At 37.4% G+C, this 22,099-nt stretch overlaps 5 protein-coding genes across 5 annotated transcripts; 3 read left to right on the top strand and 2 right to left on the bottom strand.

Annotated features, from left to right (window-relative positions):
• Positions 1-733: 733 nt before the first annotated feature.
• LOC135630646 (large ribosomal subunit protein uL10-like) lies at positions 734-3,498 on the bottom strand. Its single transcript, XM_065137722.1, has 5 exons — positions 3,024-3,498; positions 2,818-2,886; positions 1,566-1,664; positions 1,093-1,485; positions 734-1,015 (listed from the first exon to the last, which is right to left on the bottom strand). Exons 1-5 carry the CDS (start codon positions 3,279-3,281, stop codon positions 875-877), a joined length of 960 nt encoding a protein of 319 aa, XP_064993794.1. The 5' UTR covers positions 3,282-3,498; the 3' UTR covers positions 734-874.
• Positions 3,499-3,798: 300 nt separating this feature from the next.
• Positions 3,799-8,302, top strand: LOC135631360 (uncharacterized). The gene is made up of 4 exons (XM_065138963.1): positions 3,799-3,963; positions 4,075-7,712; positions 7,794-7,941; positions 8,033-8,302. The coding sequence occupies exons 2-4, from the start codon at positions 7,636-7,638 to the stop codon at positions 8,093-8,095; spliced, it is 288 nt and encodes a 95-aa protein (XP_064995035.1). The 5' UTR covers positions 3,799-3,963; positions 4,075-7,635; the 3' UTR covers positions 8,096-8,302.
• A 3,411-nt stretch (positions 8,303-11,713) lies between these two features.
• LOC135631218 (non-specific lipid-transfer protein A-like) lies at positions 11,714-12,681 on the top strand. Its single transcript, XM_065138701.1, has 2 exons — positions 11,714-12,388; positions 12,500-12,681. The coding sequence occupies exons 1-2, from the start codon at positions 12,054-12,056 to the stop codon at positions 12,537-12,539; spliced, it is 375 nt and encodes a 124-aa protein (XP_064994773.1). The 5' UTR covers positions 11,714-12,053; the 3' UTR covers positions 12,540-12,681.
• Positions 12,682-13,211: 530 nt separating this feature from the next.
• Positions 13,212-16,619, top strand: LOC103976425 (uncharacterized). Its single transcript, XM_009391617.3, has 4 exons — positions 13,212-13,352; positions 13,447-13,488; positions 15,232-15,395; positions 16,362-16,619. The coding sequence occupies exons 1-4, from the start codon at positions 13,298-13,300 to the stop codon at positions 16,377-16,379; spliced, it is 279 nt and encodes a 92-aa protein (XP_009389892.2). The 5' UTR covers positions 13,212-13,297; the 3' UTR covers positions 16,380-16,619.
• A 357-nt stretch (positions 16,620-16,976) lies between these two features.
• LOC135631188 (protein VERNALIZATION 3-like) lies at positions 16,977-19,665 on the bottom strand. The gene is made up of 4 exons (XM_065138655.1): positions 19,348-19,665; positions 19,088-19,149; positions 17,508-17,548; positions 16,977-17,393 (listed from the first exon to the last, which is right to left on the bottom strand). Exons 1-4 carry the CDS (start codon positions 19,543-19,545, stop codon positions 17,167-17,169), a joined length of 528 nt encoding a protein of 175 aa, XP_064994727.1. The 5' UTR covers positions 19,546-19,665; the 3' UTR covers positions 16,977-17,166.
• Positions 19,666-22,099: the final 2,434 nt, after the last annotated feature.

Genomic DNA, 22,099 nt, shown 5'->3' on the forward strand with positions numbered 1-22,099 from the left:
ATATATATATATATATATATATATATATATATATAAAATCATTTCAATTGGTTTAGGTTTTTATCCTGCGAAAATAAGTCGAGATGCTCCAACCCAATTGGTTAATTTTGAGATGTTCTACACGATCGAATCCATAGTAATTAAAAGATGCAAAAGGTTGTAAGTAATGGCATGTCCAAAACGTAGAAGGTGGACCTTAGTGTCACAGTAAGATTACTCTGGAATGATTTGACCGATCATTGTTCTTGTCACCAAAATTTGGTATTGATAAGAATCACCAAACTTTGTTCTCGTCACCAAACGACTTTTTTAACTATGACTAATTTTTAAACATAGACTTGATAATAATATGATAAATTACACCTTAGATATTGATATGATATGATAGAGTGCCAAATTCGATGTAGGTTCAAAACCCCTTCAAATAAGATACTAACGAATCTAGCATGTAAAACTTGTATTAAATCAACACATAGTTCTAGGATTAAAACCAACCTTTCCCCAACACGGAAGGTATATGTTCTGAAAATATAGCTAGAGAGAAGATTTAAGATGAGGGTATGCTCAACCCATGATTTAAGAAGGCAAATGTTTTATCAAATCTCAAATAAGGTAGGACCAACCAAATTGAATGCCATCTTCACGATCGACTGTAGGACGGTATTCTAGGATAATTTCCAGAGTTTAATGTTCCACAAAAAATTAAGCAATTAGCATTAATAGTCAAGACATCTAAATGAGAATTGCAGATGATTACTTGCTAAGAGACCACATCAAAAAGCAAAAACTCCACTTACATCCCAAAATTTTAGTAGAACTAAACCTGGAAAGACAAATTGATCTTAGAGAGATAAACTTAAAAGACTCGCCCACCCTAATCAAACAAGCTAAAGCCCATATCGTCATCAGATTCCTCAGCAGGCTCCTCTTTCTTCTCTTCTGCAGGTTCCGCTGCGGGTGCAGCGGCAGCTTCTGCAGCAACAACAGGAGCAGCAACAGCAAACTTGCTTGGATCCTGCACCAATTATAACATATAGAATTATGACGAAAAAATATAGATCTAAGATCCATAGCTAGACTTGTGCAATCTACCTTTAGGTATTCCTTAACTTTCTCCGCCTGTGGGAAGGTGTACTCGGTTGCAATTGCAACAGCAAGCACATTCTTGTAAGCATTGATGAACATGTGGGGTGCTGCTGCAAGAGTTGGGTAAGAAACAGCCAAAGACAATGAGGTAACCATGGAGATACCAGCTGCAAACTTTTCGATCAGGTCATCCTCCGAGAGATCCAGCACCTCAGGACTGAAGACGGATCCATTATCATAAACAGATAGAATGACAAGGCCATATGAAAAAGGTCTTATCCCAAGCTTTGCAAGTAGAGCAGCCTCAGATGAACCCACTTTTTCTCCCTTCTTAATCAGCTCAACAGGGGTAATGATTTCCACGGTACCCTTGTTAATCTTGGTTGGAATATTAAGCACCTGTAATAAAGCAAAAGGAACTTTAAGATGAAACCACTAACAATTTTTTGCATTATAAACATGAGAGATATCTTGTTAACCTGAAAAAATGATGTCTGTGAAGGGTCCAATCCAGTGTTTCCAGGGGGGACAACAACATCAATAGGAGCAACAAGCCCAACACGAGCAGGAGCTCCAACCTGAAATATAAGAACAGAGAAGAAATAGAATGCTAGTTCAAATTTTATCAACTAAAGAAAGACTACAACTCCACCAGCCATCCTACGTTAACAGCAGCAGATCAATACTAAAAATGTAAGCAGAAATGGAACACAGGGAAAGTGGGAGAATTCTTGATCACAAATTTTAGACCCCGCATGTTTTTTATGAAATTATAATTCATCTCATCTATTCCATTAATTAACATATAATACAAGAAAGATCTTTCCTAGCAAAGGTACTATATACTGAAAAAACAAAAGATGCTAGCACACGAAAACACAAGGATCTATTAAGTCAGGAGTCAGGATGCATGCCCCAAGTGTCCAATGCGACTAGGGACATGATACAGAGCAACAAAGGAGAAATGTTGTTGATATATTTTACAAGGACAATGCTAGTAGCTGATAGAAAATTATAAAACAGGTTGAAGAAAAGTTTTCATAACAGAAGAGTACTTGATACTTGTCGTCAGCAAGAAGCTCTGGACATGTATCCAAAGCAGTCGCTGCATATATTCAAATATGCAGATATATATGATGTATCATGCATCCAGCATGATCTGAAGAGTTGATACATTATCACAAGTAATGTAGCTAATGAATCTCTATGATGTCTCTCGTGTTGTCTTCTTAGATGGAAAGTTGAACAAAAGAAAGTATTCAAGCAATCACAAATCTTAATTGAAACTAAATGAGATTCAAGATAATTATTATATTGATGTCTCCCAGTACTACGCACTAGGCAAAAGTGTTTTCTTCTAATCCAATCACAAATGAGATTCAAGACTAGCCTACAAATGTCTTAAATATTGTGCATCCATGTGGCCAAAAGGTATCCACAACTTTCTTATGATAGTATAAATTTAGAATGACTACTCAATACTGTTAAAGGAAGAACTATGGGCAAGACCAGAGATCTCATTTCTGTTCTGCACAATTCCAATATATGCAACATGCAGAAAAGTAAAGATATTTCTGATACCTCTCATTGTATTGGATCTGTACATGTAAATAATTTAAGAAAATAACCTAACTAATAACTTCGATGATGAAATCTTAAGGCCATAAACAAATGACAAACTAAAAGGCAAATTCAAAGGTAAAAAGAAGGGGTTCTTGAAAGCGTGCATACCTTATACTTGGCAACCTCCTCACTAACTTCCTTAAGATCGCCTTTTGTAAAAATCAGACCTACATTTCCCTGAAACAAAAAGAACGAAGTTGCAATTGTCAAAGCAAACAACTACAGATGGTTAAGAGAAAGAGATCTCGATCATAAAGCCGCGATATTTCCCGGAAAGACAGAAGGATCAACAGATACACGAGGGAGGAACTTACGACGAGGAGAGGGAGGAGGTTGAGGTAGTTCTTGTTCCCGGTCTTCTCAGCATGGATCCTGATGCAGCGGCGGATGAGGGTGTTCTTGCCCATGAGGACGATGGAGTCGCCGCGGAGGCCCTTGCGGATGTTCTGAAGCTGGTTGGAGCCGACGTTGTCTGCGACCGCGATGAGCACCTTGCTGTGCTCGTCCAGCAGAGAACATAGCTTCTTATCGTACACCACCTTCTTCTCCGCCTTTGACAGCTTCACCGTCATCTTGCCTTGCTTGTTCGATAGGATCGGAGGCAAACAAGAAGAAGAAGAAGAAGATACAAAAAGCGTCCTTTACAGGGCCAGGCCGAGGCTAAAGCTTCGTCAAGGCGGACGGGGCCGGGCAAACCCTGTCTCTTTAACCCTTTGCGATGGAAGAGAACGAGAAGGACGGAGAAGGAGACACTGAACAGATGACGGCAGCGAAACCCTAATCGCCTGTTCCCCTTCGTTTTATAGAGACGGGAAGAGTGATCGAGATGAGATAAGATGCAAACGGACGGTCAAGATCGAATCATATTGGGTCGGGGCGTTTGTAGATCGGGCCTTCACCATGTGGGCTCCTCTGCGTCGCTGCGTCACACATTAAGTTGCGACCCTCTGTACGAAACATTTTTTCGACCTGTTAAGCGCAGCTCGTGCGTTTACCAGTCTTTTCGATGGCGAATACTGCCACAACGAATGTGGGTCCCACACTTTCGTAGTTCAGGTGAAATTTCTGGTAAGTCCAAAAAATATTCGTGCCACTGTGATCTTCGATCGTCTCTGGTCGTCGCCACTGTGATAAGTGACGCCTTTGACATGTTCGAAGGAATGCGTCAGAAGAATATGAGTAGAGTACCAGAATACCACCATGCCGCTGGTGCACTCCGTCGGACTCATCGGCATCCTCTTCTTCTTGATCCAGGTAATTAGATTGCTTGCTCTGTTCACGAGGTGCAATCTTTTCTGATGCTCTTCGATTTCTATCACCTTTAATCATAAACATAACAAGGTTGTCATGACCGGTTGATTGTAGATGGAGAAAGGATACAACTGCAGGCTACAAAGGCATGCTCTCAACACACGGATTCCTGGGCCAGTAATCTTGGTCATTAGCTCCATCCACAATGTGTCAGATCTACGAGAGAGCAGATCACCCAATCGTAGTCAGAAGACAATTTGTCATCGGGGTTGGTAAATTTTTTTTTAATTCCTTGAGCTAGTATCCTTGGAAGACAAGAAACTCGAGTATCGCAAGAAACTTGAATGAGGCTTTGATTGTTCTAGAAATATCTTGGTGAGATGAATGCAAAGAGGAAAAATACGAAAAATTCTTTAGGATTTTTGTGAGGGGTATACTAAGAGGCTTATGCCTAAGCTTGGATTAATATAAGAGAAAGAATCATTCCTTATCTCTTATTGACCTCGTCAAGAAGAATTTGATTTTTCTTGATAATAAGTGCCGAATCACATAAATCTTGTATTTTGATTGTTGATTCTCTGTATCTTTCTTTTGGTATCGATCTCTTCGCTTCACGCAGAAAGCTTTTGATATATCATAAACCAAAATTTCCATCTATCCAGTCCACAACCTTTGAATCATGTGGACAATGATTTGTTTTGGCAGTGTTTGGTGGTGATGCACTCACTCTAGCTTGTGATGGGAAGTAATTATAGCCTATGATTGTTACCTTCCAAATGCTCTGAATCTTTCTTCCTCCATCTGTTGACTTGATATTGCAATAAAATGTGTTTTGGTTTACTCCATTTGCAAGACCCGCATGATTGACAACCATGGGCAGCATAATTATCTTAATTTATCTCCAATGATTTAAGGATTTGCTTTGTCACAACTAATCTTTTTCACAGTTAGTTGCATTGCATGGATTGCATAAGCCAATTATGTTTTAAAATGTGTGATTAGATTGATTCATCAGATGCATCTTTCAAAAAAAGACAAGTTCTATTATATCCTAATATAGACCTAGTCCCACTTCATTGAGCCAAAGCTTCAATGATAAGGAACTGGTTGAACTTAAATTTTCTGGTGATCAACTTCATTATACTTCCTTTTTTTTATATTCAATCGATTAATTCTGCTTCATATTGATAGGAAGATAAAAAATGTAATGCTGTATGAATGCTTGGCTGCCACAAGCTAATTATTCCTATAAGAACTTTTCTGGCACCTGTAGCTTCAAATTACAATGTCTAAAAGATTGATGGGCCACACTTTCATGGAAAACTTCATTATACTTTTTGTTAGTGTGATGTGGATTCAGGAAGTTGTTTAAGGTGGTGATTAGTTTAGGAACTGCAAGTTCTCTTTATTTGTGTTCTTGTTGAAGAGGTAAAGCAGTAAAATTTGAGGTCCTGATTGGTCAAGATGTTAGCTTTAGATTGTAAGCACAGCATCAATTTGCCAAATCTTTCTTTGTGGACAAGATCTATGTTAGCACATTGAGGAACCTGTGTTACATGTTCTCTGCTGAAAATTTTAGGACTGTCTTCTTAGGCTGTGTCATCAAGTCAAAATCTATGGATAAGTAGCCACTCTAAGTTGCAAATTATTATCTATGAAACTTGATGAAAAAATAGGTTGGTAATTGGCTTAAAATATATAGTAAGGCGGCACTGGCTGATCTTGACATTTTTATTAATCTCCTTTAGAAAAATAAATGCATGACATATTATGATATAATGAATATTTTGATCCTAATTAGTCAAATCCCAGCAGAATAGGCTAGTTCATTTATGGCCTTAATGTCAAATGTCAATAGAAAACATTCTCTTAATCAAATCTGATAGGATAATTTTTCCCTAGCCATATACAATCAGGACTATAAAAATGAACCCTTCTCATGTACGATACTCACCCTATATTCATTTTTTCCTATATCGATTTAATTCTAACTTGAGTATCTTAGGAGTCTTACCTGGTATTAATTCTGATACTAGTTTTGCAAGACCTCGACATCTTAAATTTTGCCACTTCTGTGCCTCGAGTCGAGCCACATCTGGCAAAGTCATATAAGTAATTCATCTTGGTTAAAGTTTCCTTAGAGCTTGGCAAATAATTGTGACATATTTTACTTGGAAAGTGGATCAGATGAATCAGATCAGGTTATGTGGTTGATGACTAAAATTAGTACTGTCATATTATATGGGGATAGGTTGAGGATTAGATTGAGTTTGTCCCCCCAACTTTTGTGATATAGATGCCATACTGTTGATCATTTGTCCCATGCAGCCACCCTCTCCATTTTTAAACCATTTACAGTTCTTTTTAGAAAACAATAAACTGATTGCAATCATCAACTATATGTCTATCACTTGCATGTGAAGAAAAAACAATTTATTGGCTGATACCATAACCTCAGTAGATCTGTTAGCAGAAGGTTATATAAGAAAAAAAAAGGAAAAGGAAAGGAAAGTGAAGGATAAAGAGAAACTAGAATAAGTTCACTGTAAAGAGAGTCCAAAGACTTCGACATGAAATCCTTGTCAAGAACCTGAAGAAATCATTACTGAGCTATACATCATTGGAAATCTCTCTCTCTCTCTCTCTCTCTCTCTCTCTCTCTAACTTCTGAACATTGAACCAAAAAATGGAAAGGTGGTGGTTTCTGCTTGAAGACAAGCTTGTTGTGAATTAGAGTTGCAGCCTATTTTGGTTCTTCTAACTTCCTCTTTGTCTATATGAAGATTTCTTTACTTTCCTATGACAGGGGTCTTTAGAATTTGTTAATACAGAAATTTCATTACAAAAAATGGATCAAATTGTATCATTTCGAAGCAACTTCTTGATTACCTTTGTTTTTTTTTTCCTTTTTTTTGTAGTGAGGGAGATCAAGTGACTGTAACATTGCCCATTACATCTTTACAGCAATTGAGAAGCTTGAAGGAAATTTTGATTTCTTAGGGATGGTTAAAAGCCTACTTAAATTAGATTAGGTTATATCCTTCATTGAATTTGAAATGGATTTGAATAGAAAAATAAGTCCACAAGTATATGTTACATGCTAATTAGGCTTGACACCTGAAACTGAACCCAAGTATACAATACCAGAGAATAGAGAGAAGAGCATTGTATAAATATTACTTAAACACCGGAAGAAAATATAAATGAGTGTATACATGGTTCGTCATAACTATTTAAAATTGGGTTACCATTAAACCCAAAAGCTTAAACTGGTAGGAAATAACCCAATGTATATATAATACTTTAACGTCCTCTCTCATGTGTCAAGTGCAAGCATAATTGATCCTAATTATATGGTGCAAACCTTGCACCGGCAACATGAAGCTGTTAAGCTAACACCCTACAGGAGTGCCAACAAAAGAGCATCCCTGGTGGGTTGCCTCAGTAAAGAAAATGTAGCGTATTAGCAAGTATTATACAAGTGAAAGGGCAATGTGTTTGGTTGGCAAGAGAATCCAGGGCAGTTGAGGAAGATGGCCTGTTTCATTCAAGCTTGTGACACATTTCCTCTTCCTGCTTCATGTTGAGTATAAATAGACCATGCAGAGAGAAGCCAGCATCTCATGTGTTGGGTGACCACAAGAAGGCAGAAGGCAAGCAGAGGAGCAGGTGGCCATGGCAGATCACAAAACTCAGCTTTACTTTGTCTTCATGAACTTTGATCCAGTCTACGAGGGCCTTCGTGCCGATCGGTCCGTATCTTCTGTTTCTTCTTCTTCTTCACCTTCTCTGAGTTCATAAGATCTCCTGCATGTTTAATGTTGCTTCATTAGATCAAAGGAAGGCATGAAGGAGCTTGACACCTACCTGAGCAGCAAGCATGACCAGCTACTTGCAAAGTTTCTCCCACCAAGCACCTACAAGAAGAAGTCCTCCTTGGCCATTGTTGATGGCTTCTCAGTGGAGACAACCAAAGAGCAGGTACTCTTCTTTGTTCTGCAACACTTCTTGGTCATGTCATCTGCCACCAGTAATGGAATGCGATTTGTTCTTGTTGTCATCAAAACCTCAGGCAGCCATTCTTAGATCTGCAAAGGAGGTGAGGGTGGTTGAGAAGAACCAAGAACTTGCTTGACTGCATGAGATATGTGTACAACTTTGGAAAGGATAATACATTTGAATCTGTAATAGTCAGTCTGAGAGTTGCTAGGAAATTTCATAAGCTCTGTACATTGTAGTCATTGCTTGACTTGAAGATCTTTTTATTTTGTCTGTGAATCCGAAAGTTTAACACGATCTCAATAAAAAACTCATGTTGTGGCTAATGTTTTTAAGACCATCAGATCAGAGTATCTTCAGAGGAAAGCTACTGAGACTCCGAGATTGACTGACCATCAAATATGTTGGATTGCTAGCAACAAAACTACAAACAAGACGGTAATACAGATGACTCACAGCAGTTCAATACTCGGTATTCTCTCTTGTGGAATCCTGAGTGAACATGTTGATCACTTGAGTGTTTGAGTTTGAAGAGGAGACATGAGAGTTGCACAAGAAGGTACACTAGTTTCAGAAACATCAGTAAATTGTTCAGTGATCAGATATCCAGCTGAAAAGTATTCATGGTAACAAAATGCAAACATCAGTAGCTGCTAATTGTGAAACAATGCAGGTAATGCATCATGGTATCAGTAAACTCATCCCAAATCCCTAAGAGACAAAAGAACAATTACATCATCCATCCACTTGCTACCATTAAAAATGAGCTGATGCAAGTACAGGGTGGTTCCTTAGTACATATCTTGTTAGGATCAAATACTTGTATTACTTTCCCTGTTTGTCCATGCATCACTATCACCTTACTGCTAAACTTGAAGTGAAACACCTTGGAGATAGTATTGATCTGGATGACATGATCTCACACTTCAACTTCCAGGCTTTGCTCTTGGCACTCTTTGATTATGATGACAAATGAGAATAGTAAATATCTTGAATAAAATGGCAAAACAAAAAGAAGACAAATGTGCCAAAATGAGGTGGAAAAAGAGTAGTGGTTAACTGGTTATTGCCAAGGCAGTGGGAAGCAAACCCTGCTACATTGAATTCACAATCATTCTGAACACAGCTACAGGAACTGACAGTCTAGCAACAGGACTGGATCTCTATCAGAAGCCATTAAGAGCTAAGAGATCAGTAAGTGTGGGCCTGTGGGGCTCTACAAATTATTGTGTATCTCTAAGCAGGTTAAGTGAAGACATAGTCAAAGCTGCAGGATGCACATAGGATGTGTCAGGAACTCATTAGACATGAATGTTGAGCATATCATGATACATATGTGGAACAAATCTTTGAAAGAAAGCTCACAGAGTATTCAATGACCATAGGTAAAGATACAACAGAAGTATATGAAGAAAAGATCTCAGTATCAATCTTTGGAAGCATTCCAAAGTGAAAGAAGCTAATAACATCTCTTTGTTCTGATAGTAAGTGTAACCAATAGGTTTGTAGATCTTTAATAAGTTAAAAGCAAATAGAGACCAGCTTTTGTGTATCTCTACATGCCATTTTTCCTTGTGCTTTTGTAAGATGGATTATATCAATATCCATGGTCACATCTCTTTGTTCTAATCACGACGGCGACAAATAGATTTGAGTTAAGCTTAGTCTCAAGTAATAATGAAAAACCAGATAGCTAAAATGGTTGCCAAACAAAATTAAAATCCACATGACTTGCAGCTTATTAGGAAGAACAGATTAGTTCTGAACAATTATGAAGTTGTCCAAATTATATGGCTGTATGCAGAAGTACATGGCAAGAATGAACTCTGTTACTACAGAATACCAAACAGAGCTACAAAAAACTCTAAAACAATCAGACACAAACATCTCAAATTTGAAGACTAATAATAATATACTTCCTATCAATAGATATGTTACATAACAATCTATTAAGATTATCTACACTAACTCTTCCTAGACCCCTCATTGGCGAGAGACTTGTGCATTGAATATGTCCTTCTTATGTGTGTCGAAGGAACTGTTTGAGATGAGAATCAACTTAAAACAATTGGATAAAATTTGAAACAGTTGGCATGAAGAACAATGAGGAGTAAGAACAACCATCAAGCACAGATATTATACCTCAGAAAACTAAATGCTAAGTTCTCTCATGATTTGTGCTGCATATATAAACCTAAAAGCAATGGATTTACACAAGTAGCACATGCATGCCTTTGCATAATACAAACACAAGTGCTTTCACATTACTTACACAAATACATCATAAGCTTTTACTTCATCATTGCGCAGAGAGTGTCACTACAATCTCCAGAAGCAGTTTCAAATGTCTGGAATGTGTAGATGCAGTCAATGAAGCAATACCACAATGGAGGACACTCATCATAATCTCAATATGCAGGTCAAGCTCCACCATGGTAAAGCAACTGTCAGAAGCTATCCTCTGCAAGATCAAAGTTAGAACCTAGTGCCCTGCATGAGGGAAGTGGCAGGTCTGTCTCACAAAGAAATCTTTGTGACAAACACATAGCAATGATCACCCACCACAAGAATGCGCAAAAGATGATGTCCAAGGATGGCGATAAAAGATACAACTTGCACAAACACCATGACAAACTCATAAATATCTTTGAATTTTCGTTACCTAAGGCTTCAACATAGCAATTAAAAGTAGCAGAAAGAAACATCTACAGACATAAATGCATAGCTAGAATATTCAACATGATATATGGAACCTCCATGACAACGCAAGAAAAAAGTCCAATTGCCGAAACAACCACACAAGTTCTCCTTCCTTAATTGCTGAAACATCACTGATGAGTCATAGCATCATTCTACTTCTATCAAACTGAATATTGGCATCAAAAACTACAAAAGATTACTGAAACAAATTTTAAAAAAGCCTTGCATGTACAACAACAGAAATCAAAAGGACAAGAAGGTTGGAATCAATTACAAAGAGGAATGATGTAAAATTTAAAACAGAACATCAAAATCAATTACTTAAGGAGACACTTTCTAAATATGAGCACACCTCACATAATCTACACACAACATGAGCTCCAGATGCACATGAACTGATCATTTATCGTGTCTTTATGGTATACATCGAAAAAAGAGAGTTCTTAAACTAATTTCTGAGCTCTAAAATTTTATGCCCCATGTATGTGAGCTGAACTTTTTAATTCATTCTTCCCCAGACTGCATACAAGAAAAGAAAATAAGTTACATGAATGCAATTAAAAATTTAAAAACTGTGCAATATAAAAGACAACCACAACTAAAGTAAGTCAAAGTTCATTAGACGAAGCCAGTATATTTTTCAATAGCATCATGTAATTTCTTTTGATTCTCATTAGCATAAAAACTAAGCTAGCACAAATGCATAATTTCTTTTACTGGTTCTCAACTGCAGCAAGTAATATCTCAGCAAAATTATAGCTCAAGATCCATGTTGCTTCAGCTTTTCTTAAGACAAACCCTTTTCTAAGTTTTATGAAGTAACGTGTTCTTTTATTGTAACAAAATTGTCAAGGTAGTGAATGCTGGCAGCATCAGGACATAAATCCATCTCGGACATCTCAAGAAAAACAATTTTTTGCTTCTTCGATCTTCCTCTACTGGCAGAATCCTTGGACCCTTCCTGATTTCATGTTTCCTCGTTTACAAAGCCCAGTGAGAACACAATTGTGTGAGCAATGGCATTCAAGCAAACAGTTCATGAATCAACAGAATCACCTGGCTATTCAGCCAACTCTAAGTTAAATTCATCAAAGATTCGAGCTTTCCTTCCGTAAGCTCCTATAAAAGGATTGCACGAGACCACGGCCGGGCACAGAACCAGAACGTGAATCGGTCGAACAATTGGCGTGCAAGATCCGAGTGACCCAACTCGCAGGGGGGCTTCATCTCTCTCTCCTGCAAATTCCGTCACGGCACTCGACTATTTCTTCTCCTCATCACGTAGTTTTCGCCATCCACGCACTTCCTTCGCATGACACGATCAGCGTCTCTTCCTTCGCTATATATATACAGAGACACACAAACAACGACCTTCTGCAGCACTCTCGACGACCATGGCTCGCGTTCTCGTTCTCCTGGCAGTGCTTGCAGCCGCCTCGGCATGGGAGCCTGCGAAGGCTCCCCCATGCAGCAAGATTACGGAGATGATCGTGCCGTGCATTCCCTACTTGATCGACAAGGCGGCGCACCCAGGACCGAAGTGTTGCAGCGGGGTGAGAGACCTGCGCAAGGCGACCAAGACCCACGACGACCTGGTGGCCATCTGCGAATGCCTCAAGCGCGCCGCCCACCTCTTCCCCGGGATCGACCACCCGCGCGCCGACAACCTCCCCCACCTCTGCGGGGTGCGCTTCAACCTCACCTTCTCCCCCTCCGTCGACTGCAAGAAGTGAGACTCTCTCCCTCTCTCTCTCATATATATATAGCTATCAACAGTACTATCATCATACACTGATCCATACACGGTGAGTGAGATCACAAGCTCTTCTTCCGTTGGCAGAATTCCAGGGCCAGAAGAGCTGGAGAAGCATCTGCTGTAGACTCCCTCCATCAGCGTCTGCATGCATGAGCAATCAATCGCAGCAAAAGGAGGTCGAAACAACATGATTGCTCAGTGTTCACTTTACTCGGAAATCTCACGCTTCCTTCAGTTGATTCAATAAAATTGTATGGTCTCATGTTCATCAAGATATGTGAATCAGCACTACATGACAAGTGTTGAGGATCACAAAGCACCAATGACAGATACTTCTTTTTTTCTTTTTCGTTAAAAGAAAAACCATTTATTCATGTATTCATTCATTCATTCTCTTAAGATGCTGATCAAAATACACGAAATAAAAATAGATAAATCCACATGAAGATCATTGAACTTTAAGAAAATAATATTTTTGATACTTTTTAATAATCCTTTCTTAATTTCGCCAATTATTTGGCCTTTGTATTTTCCAACATTTTTTAACGGGTATCAAAGTAAATTTGTGTTTCATTCGTTATATTAACAGTCAATATATGGTGATTTACTGTTTTATATTTATATATACTGTAAAATTAAATCTAAGGTATATGTGTAATTTAAAATCCTATTAGAATTGGTCCAACTCGGCTCAATTAGGCCGGACCGAAACGGTTCGGCCGGTTTCGGTTTGGGAGACGTGGCCACAATCCAAGTCCGTGCGCGGCTACATCTCATGTGCGCCGCACGTGTCAATAACTAGTCACCCAGCGATTTGGGTCTTCTCTCGAGGTCGGGAGAGCGAGAGGGCGATTGGGAGACGAGCGCAACCGAAGCGAAGCCATGAAGAGGATTCCTCGAATCAAGTTCCCGCAGAGGCATCCCCCCAAGCCCACAGGTCCTTCCATCCTCTTCTCTTTCTCCCCCTCGTACATTTCCTTTTAGGGTTTCTAAATGCTCCTTCTTACGATCAATTTGATTGATTCTCCTAGGATCGTCCCCGGCTTCTGATGAGATAACGTTCCTCGAATCAAGTATGTTAACTTCCTTTTCCCCTTCGTAGTGGAGGTCTTTCATGTTTCGATCAACGTAGAAGAATGTAGTAATCGTGCTAATGATACGTGCTTACGGTCACGGGGTTACGTCGATCTAAAAGATCGATTTGGGTTTCCCCGACCGACTATATGGTTGAATTTGAGATTCACGTCTTGGTTATGTTTGGTTTCTGTCAGGGAAAGAAGGAACATAAATCACGTTGTTAACAATATGGTTGAAGGTGGGCATGAATTGTGTTTTATGAACGTAATGCCAATGAGATCCAAGGGGAATGAAGAATCATATCTCATCGTGTACAAATCCGGATATGTAGCATCTTAGTTGATTATTTATATTGAGAATATAATGAATATTTTTTTTTTTTTTCTTCCGCTTGTTGATTGATTCCTAATTGCTTTTACTTTCCCATGAAAAGAAGACATATGTAATTATGAATTATGCACATAACTTCAGAGATATCAAACATTAAATTTCCTAGCGGCTCTCGATTACAGGATTGAACCATGTACAAAATATTTGGTGGAGCATGTCATAACTAAAATTTTTATCTGCAGTATGATTCCCTCCCTGAAAAAATAATTAAATCTAGGGAAATTTAGAATAATTGCCCACTTGAGATAAGTGGTTATGCTTTTAAGCCAGCTATGTTCTACTTCCTGATAATACTTCATTGAATTGAAAAGCCTCGGTTTTTTATCTTATTTGTTCTATTGCCCTTGTTATCGTGGAAGGAAAAAAGTAGCCTCCCATAAAAATTTGTAGAGCTGATGGGTGCAAAGGTAATTAAGGATAAGCCTTAAATAAGCCGCAAAGTATGATTGTTGTTCGTCTTCTTTGCTAATTTTCAATCCCCAAGATTGTAATCTTTCTCTTCTCCTCTAGCCTCACCTCTCATCACCAATCCCTCGCCCCTTCCTGGTTGTCCTCCTTTGAAACACATAAGCCTCTTAAGATGTTTTCTTTTTGCCTTACATCGGTTGCATGTCCTTAGCAATAAAAAGTGGTAGGAAACAATGATCATAAGGAAACATCACAAATGTTAACATCAAATAACTAGAAAATTAGAGGATAATGAAAAAGGTACCTATCATTGATCTCTTTCCATTCTGCAAATTAAATTATTTCTTCCCAAATGGACTTACACAGCCTTTAGAACCTTGCTTAAGGCTTTAAAGGTGTTTTTTCCCTTATCAAAATGCATAAGGTGGAGTAAAAAAGAGTAACATGGCAAACGGAGATGTCTCAGGTGGATAAAGTGCCATGAATTAGAACACATCTTGTGAAAGTGCCAAATCTGTCTGGTGGGCAATTTGTAATTTTCCTACTTCTCTGTGCCCGATCCTCTAGTGGATCCTTTGTTGTAGATGAATCTTGATGAGAACAAGAGAACAATCACTGCTTGCAGTTCTTGGATATAATCATTTTGGGCCCATTCCAGAACATAAACAGCAGAGAAATGCACTGGGACTTTCGTAGTAAGTAGGCCCTTTACATCTTGGAGCCCTAGATTCATCACGTTAATTGTCACTGTGTACATGTTGTGTTAGTGTCCTGTTCATGTCAGTGTATCCATGCTTCCTAGGCTCTACGGTGATTGCAGATATTGTGTGACATTTTGCTAGGTATTAATGGGCCTTACTCTATCAGTTATGGACATAAGTGATACATCTTTTCCAAGTTTTACCTTCCTATGGTAATTCATATTTGCATTACATTTTTAGATGTAACATCCCAACCCAAGGCTGCCTCATCATCTGGCGATGCTCGAAGTTATAGATTCCGATCGGATGTTCCTGCTCCACCTTCCTACACTGCTGCAGGTGGAAAGGCTTCACTCTTGCCAAAGCGCATACCAATATCAGATAAAGAGATCGAGACCATTTTGGTGCGTGAAATTCTTTCTTGTGATTCTTACTTGATAAGGTCTATCTATCAAAACTATATAATTAAGCAATGAAGTCACTGCCTATTTTCCTTTTTTATATGTTTATTTGTTCTCTGTAAGAAGTTTTTCTACTAAACTATTTTTCTTGGTGCTATATAATATTTACCTGTGCCGGATTATTGGTGCTAATATAATAGATGGCGGCTCAGAAAGTGTTTGTTAGGTGTGGACTCTTTAGGAGCTGCGTCTAGGAGTCTGATATTTAATTGAGAATATTCCATGGAGTATAATTTTGTCCATTTTATGACAAGTCTATTAATATTCTATGATGTGTATTATGACAAGTCCTTACTACTTGTAAAGAACATTTGCATGATCAGCTAGTCTGTGTCTGCTGATACTTTAGATCTGCTGGGTTAGTTTAGAACATCTGTCCCAACCAGTTTGTTGCCGGGACAGGAATGTGTCCTTTTCCTAAGGGATTGCTTATGTGCTATTCCTGAAATGTGACTTCCATCTTTTTCTCCTAAATTTTCAACCATCGAAGAAGTTTTTCTTTAGGTCAGTTCTGCTTCTATCAATAATCTTGATCTCTGTTTTCTTTATGTAACTGTGATTTCCTTTTTTCTTTTGGTTGACTTTTGATCTTTGTCAAATATCTGTGTTATGTGGGAGTTGGAGCATGTAACAAACTGTCCTACTAATCATTCTTTAGTATTAAGTGTGATCCACTAGCTATGATCATTTCTTTAGATGCATATATGTTCCAAGTCAAATAATCTTCTGACTTGGGTTCTATTAAAAAGAAAGTGGGTTTCTTTTTGTTGGCAATATGTGAACTTCATTTTTTATCGTGTAAAAGAACTATGCAATCCTTGAGTTTGAAGGCACAAAAGTAACTCTCCTTTTTGTTATAATCATATTATCCTTTGTCATATGCCCTGATGAGCATTCTATTTTTCGCAGTTGGGTGGCTGTTTTTGATTATGCAAGCTGTCCGTTGCGCTCATGAGTAATATTGCATGAGTGTTATGGTGGTATCTCAAAGGACATTTCTTAGGCCACAAACTTTTTGTTCCCTGGAATTTGAGGTTTGACCCTTAATTTTCCTGCATTTATTGTAATATTAATGTAAGATTACCAACTCAAAAGATGGTTACTTTTTTTACCAGTTGTAAGGTGCCATTTCTTTCTAAGTTCTTTGAGATGCTCAACTTCATTGGATCTTGAAACTTGTTCCAGTGATGGTAACACCTTAAAGTTTGCTTCTTGAAACATGGATCTGTGACAGGTCATGCTTGTGTTATGGAACATTCAAGCTTGGATGATGGTTTGCTTATCTTAAGTTGATGATATCATTCATTGGAACCAGTAATTTAGTCGAAAAGATAGAAAACCATTACTAGTATCAGATTAATTGAAGCTAATTTGTAGGTTTCTAGTTTCATTGGAGGTGCAATTATCAAACTCCCTTTCCTTCTTTGAAAGAAATTAGGATGCACACAATCTTATGCTTAAAAGTGAAAATTAAATCCAGAAGATAGTTAGTTAAATGAAAAGTTCAATGAACCTCCTAAACAATTGATCAAGAAAAATGTAATGACTAGGATTTCGATAAACATTATTGACTCTTATATACATATTCACATTGGCTTTTCTTGATAGATAGATTGTTCCCTATTGTAAGAAAAGAGAGGTGAGAAGAAAGAGGAAGGTCCCCAACCTCACCAGAGCCTGTATTGTATACTGTGTACATGTATGCATATCCAAGCTACATCCTCCTCCCACCGGAGCCTGACTCTCTCTGGCAGTTGAAGTAGACGGCGGCGACCGGCGATCCGAGGTTATAGAGCTCCGCGAAGTCCCTGGTGTTGAAGTTCTGCCGCCACCCGGGAGCATCCACAGCTTGCCGGCTGGGGAGCTGCCTGAAGAGCACGAAGACGTAGCGGTGGATGCCGAGCTGAGGCCGCGGGCTCTCGTAGCACACTACCTCCTGACCTGCAGCCAATGGGTGTTGCATGCATGCATGGCTGTGAGACCTATTTCTGCTCGAGTGCGAGAGTCACGTATGCAACGAGGTATTTGATCTTGTTCTGCTTGAAGAGATCTTACCGTATGTTGCTTCGGTCTTCGCGGGGATGTCGGTGATCAACCTGCAGCAGTGGAAGGATCAAAAACTAGTTTATTTCGTTGAGACTTTAGTGAGAAAAGCTCGCACAAGAACTAAACGAACGAGACAATCACACGGTGTGATGCAACAGATATGACTACGAATCTTCTTCTTCTTCTTCTTCTGCTTTTATCGAAGCATCAAAACTGGATTATTTTGTTGAGGGTTAAATGAGAAGATGATGGTATGAAGCAACAGACATGACTACGTACTTCTTAAGCAAGCAAAAACTGTGTGTTGCATGCATCCTCAGCTTGTAGATGGTAGAACATACAACTAAATAAAGCAAAATAATGATGGTGTGGAGCAATGGAAATGACTTCAAAGCCTTCTTCTTCTTAGAGGCATCAAAACTAGTTTCTTTTGTTGCGAATTCAATGAGAAGAACTTGCTAAAAGACCATGTGTTGAGTCATCAGCTTGTAAATGGTAGAACATATGACTGCATAGATGGAATAATGATGGGGTGAAGCAACTAGACATGACAACACTGCCTTCTTTTTCATCTTCTTCACAATTAACAAGGCTAAGTAGTGTACACAAAGATATAATACAAAGATTTCTTTCATTATAGTGACCCACTTTGGATCTATAATGGACAAGTTATGTGCTGGCTGACAAGTTCCTGTTCCTTGTAGATCAAAGTGAGCTTCAGATATAAAAGCAAAAAGGTGAGCTTGCATTGCATAGAATGACAAGTACTCACTACTTCATGCATGTGGTCTGGAGCTGCATGTATTCTACTATACAAAATTAGGGGATATATATATGACATATCACTCTTACAGAGACAGTTTTTCGATCATATCAGGATGTACAAAACTGATCATCAGCAAAATCACTGGTTTTCCCAAAAAAGAAAACAAATCTTTGCTAAGGTTACTGACCAGACTACACGATTGAGGTGTACTTGTTCTTAATTGTTTTGATGGTTATTCTTAGAAAGGAGGAGATTACACTACATTTATCTGTGGAGAGAGAGAGAGAGAGAGAGAGAGAGGGAGAACTGGAGAGAAGCAAAATCGGCAGCAGAAGCAGGATATGCATAAGATAGAATAAAGTATTGTTGGTGGAACCCATTATGAACAGAGTCTTTTATCACCATTAAGGCTTTCTTTTTCTTTAATCTCTTCTTTATTGGTAAAGAGTATATCTGCAATCCATATCACTCCTCCAAACAGTTCCTCAGTCATATCAGCTGTACCATGCTGCAACAGATCATCAGCAAAATTGCTGGTCTTCTCTAAGGTGGATGACCAGATTACACCACTAAGGTGTTCTTCTCTTTGTTCTAATGATTATTCTCAGAAAGGAGGATAGATGCAAAAGTAGCAAGAGCTGAACAAGTGTATATATGTACATAAGATAGAATAAAATATTTTCTGTTGGAATGCATTATGAAAGGTGCATATATGTATCATGTAATGAAGACCTCACTGGTATGCTTAGTCTTGGAAGATAAGCACTTCTATGATGTGTATCTAATATAAGCTTAAGGAAGCAGCTATGAAAGAAGTGCTCACCAGTGCAAATACTCTCTGAGGGTTGGATCACTTGGACTGGGAGCATCTGGGTCTACCATAACCTGAGAGACATGCTTTAGACATCAAGAACCACTCAAAAATCTTCTGTGTTGCAGAAGATACTTAAGGTATTGGGATATATATATATATATATATATATATATATATATATATATATATATATAGATGCTAAGACTGGTCACTGCATCAAGAACATATATCAGCAAGTATATGGATGTATCATAAGCATGGAGACTTACCAGTGTGTAGTTGGATCTGAAGTCACTTCCTCCAACCTCAACTCTGGGCTGCTCAGCCACAGCTGATGGCTTAAACTCACATCCATTGGTGACCTCCCTGGTGCTATATATCACTCTGAGATGTACACTTCTTGTGAACGGATCAAGGACATCCCCAATCACCCTGCTCACAGCTAAAGAATCCCTGTCTCTTTGCATGAGATCCAGTACTTCTCTGGGTGCAAACGGACTCTGAGAGAGAGAGAGAGAGAGAGAGAGACGAGAGAAGATAGGTTAAATTTCAAGGTAAAAGATTGCAGGGTGTCAATAGAAGCGACTTTTTGGTTCAATTCTATACATATAAATAGCATGTATCATGTGACATGAAAAGTGAGAGGAGGAAAATTAGTTTCACGTTATTAAGAATCATAAGAGTGAGACTATACATACATACATACATACATACATACATACATATATATATAGTATGTATGTATATATATATATATATGTATATATATATATATACATATATATATATACATGTATATGTATACATACATATGTATGTATACATACATACATATACATATATATATATATGTATGTATGTATGTATGTATGTATGTATGTATGTATATATATATATGTATATATTTATATATATATATATACATATGTATGTATACATATGTACATACATATGTATGTATATATATACATGTATATATATATATATATATATGTATACATATGTATATATGTATATATATGTATATATATATACATATATATATATATGTATATATTTATATATATATATATATGTATACTTATATATGTATATATGTATATATATATATATATACATGTATGTATATATGTATATATATACATTTATACATACATACATACATACATACATACATACATACATACATACATACATACATACATGCATATATACATATATATTTGTGTGAATTTAACATAATTATACCTTGATCAAGCCGGGTAACAGATTTGACGAGATGAGATAGGGAGAGGTAAACATACACTTTACTAGATACTACAAATAAGGATTTAAATATTTATAATTATATTAAAAATAATTTTTTTTATGAATTATAATGATAATAAATGACTCATATAGCTTATCCTAAATAATTAATTTATAATTTTATTATCATATCAAGCTACTTACATATAAATAAAGTTTGATATATACTTAATTATAAATTATATATTATTAAGAATCCAAAGAGTTGAGAACACACACACATATATTATATATAAACTTAGGTAATATTGACATAAAGTGTTATTCATGAAGTGATTGAATAGATGACATGGCTTGTCCTTGGAAGGATAAATGATCCTGTGGTTTCTGATGCCATTGGGTTTCTTCTTCTAAGGTGTACAAGTCGAAGCATGTATTTGACTTGATGAGCTCTTTGTCTGCAGCACTCACCATAGAAGTCCTCATCATTTCTTGTCCTGTGACCCATTGGTTGATGCATGAAAAAGGAGGGGGGCAATGACACCTCCTTCATTTGGTTTCAGCCTTTGTCATTCGAACCAGTGGTCATCTCCATCACCCTCGTGGTTTCCATGGTTGTCGATTCCTCATTGGCCGAGGTAACACTGATCCTTAAGGCTCAAACCCTACCATTTACGAGCTGTCGAATTCCTTTCGTCAGTAGAAAACTTATCATATCGGGAAAGATCTTCGTACCAAAAGAATAATCCAGAAAGTAAAGCATAAAATATAAATAAAAGAAATGATCGACTCAATATTTACGTAATTCATTCTCCTAATTTATATCCACAAATAAAATTTTGAAGGAACTAAAAATTTCCTTCGGTTAATTTAAATCTAAGTATAAATCCTTTTATATATCCTCTCATATAATTTTTAAATAATTTTTAATTTTTTCTCTCATCCTTTCTAGATTTGTCGGAGGAAACATAAAGAGTACTCTACTATTATCGTCTATCAAAATCTAGAGATATATGAGATAATTATTAAATAATTAAATTATAATTTCTCGTATTTCAACACTTTCTTATGTGTAAATCCGATGATAGTTACGATCGATATAGTGTTAAAGAACTATTGCTATAAAATTTTCGATTAAGATTAGAATCTTTGAATTTAATTTATAGATAAACTCAAAGAGTAAAAACTGTGTTGCAAAGTACTGAAACTCTTAGGCATTTTAGCTCTATAAACAGAGGTAGAATGCAAACCTGTTTGACCTCACAAGGCTTTTCATGAAGCATCTGATAGCATGAGGACTTGAGTTAGTGTTATCCCAAGTAGTTGGAAGGAGTCCAAATCAAAGAATGGATTGAGTACTTTGTAAGATTTGCTGTTAATATCATGCAAATATTTTAGCATCTGAGTATTTTTTATCTTCACAGTATGCAGCTATCTTCATGTGCAAAAGAGGAGCTTCAAATTGATTGGTGATCAGAATACAGCAGAGGGGCAGTTCAAAGAGAGACATCAAATCAGATTGTTTATGTTCCCTTCTTTGCCACTTATGCCTTTATTTCCAACATCCACACCTTTTAGAATCGCATGTATCTCCATTCCTTTAGTTGGCAGCATAGAAAGCAAATGGTATACGCATCTTAAGATCATGATGTGGTGACACTTCTGCAGCCACAAATGATACAAACAAACAATGAATTGTGTCAATTCCAACCCTTAAATTATTTGAAGTGCTATGTTCTTTGTCAATAACATGATCAATATCTTCTATCTTGT

The sequence above is a fragment of the Musa acuminata genome, chromosome BXJ3-2 (assembly GCF_036884655.1).
Source record: "Musa acuminata AAA Group cultivar baxijiao chromosome BXJ3-2, Cavendish_Baxijiao_AAA, whole genome shotgun sequence".
In the NCBI taxonomy this organism is placed as follows: Eukaryota; Viridiplantae; Streptophyta; class Magnoliopsida; order Zingiberales; family Musaceae; genus Musa; species Musa acuminata.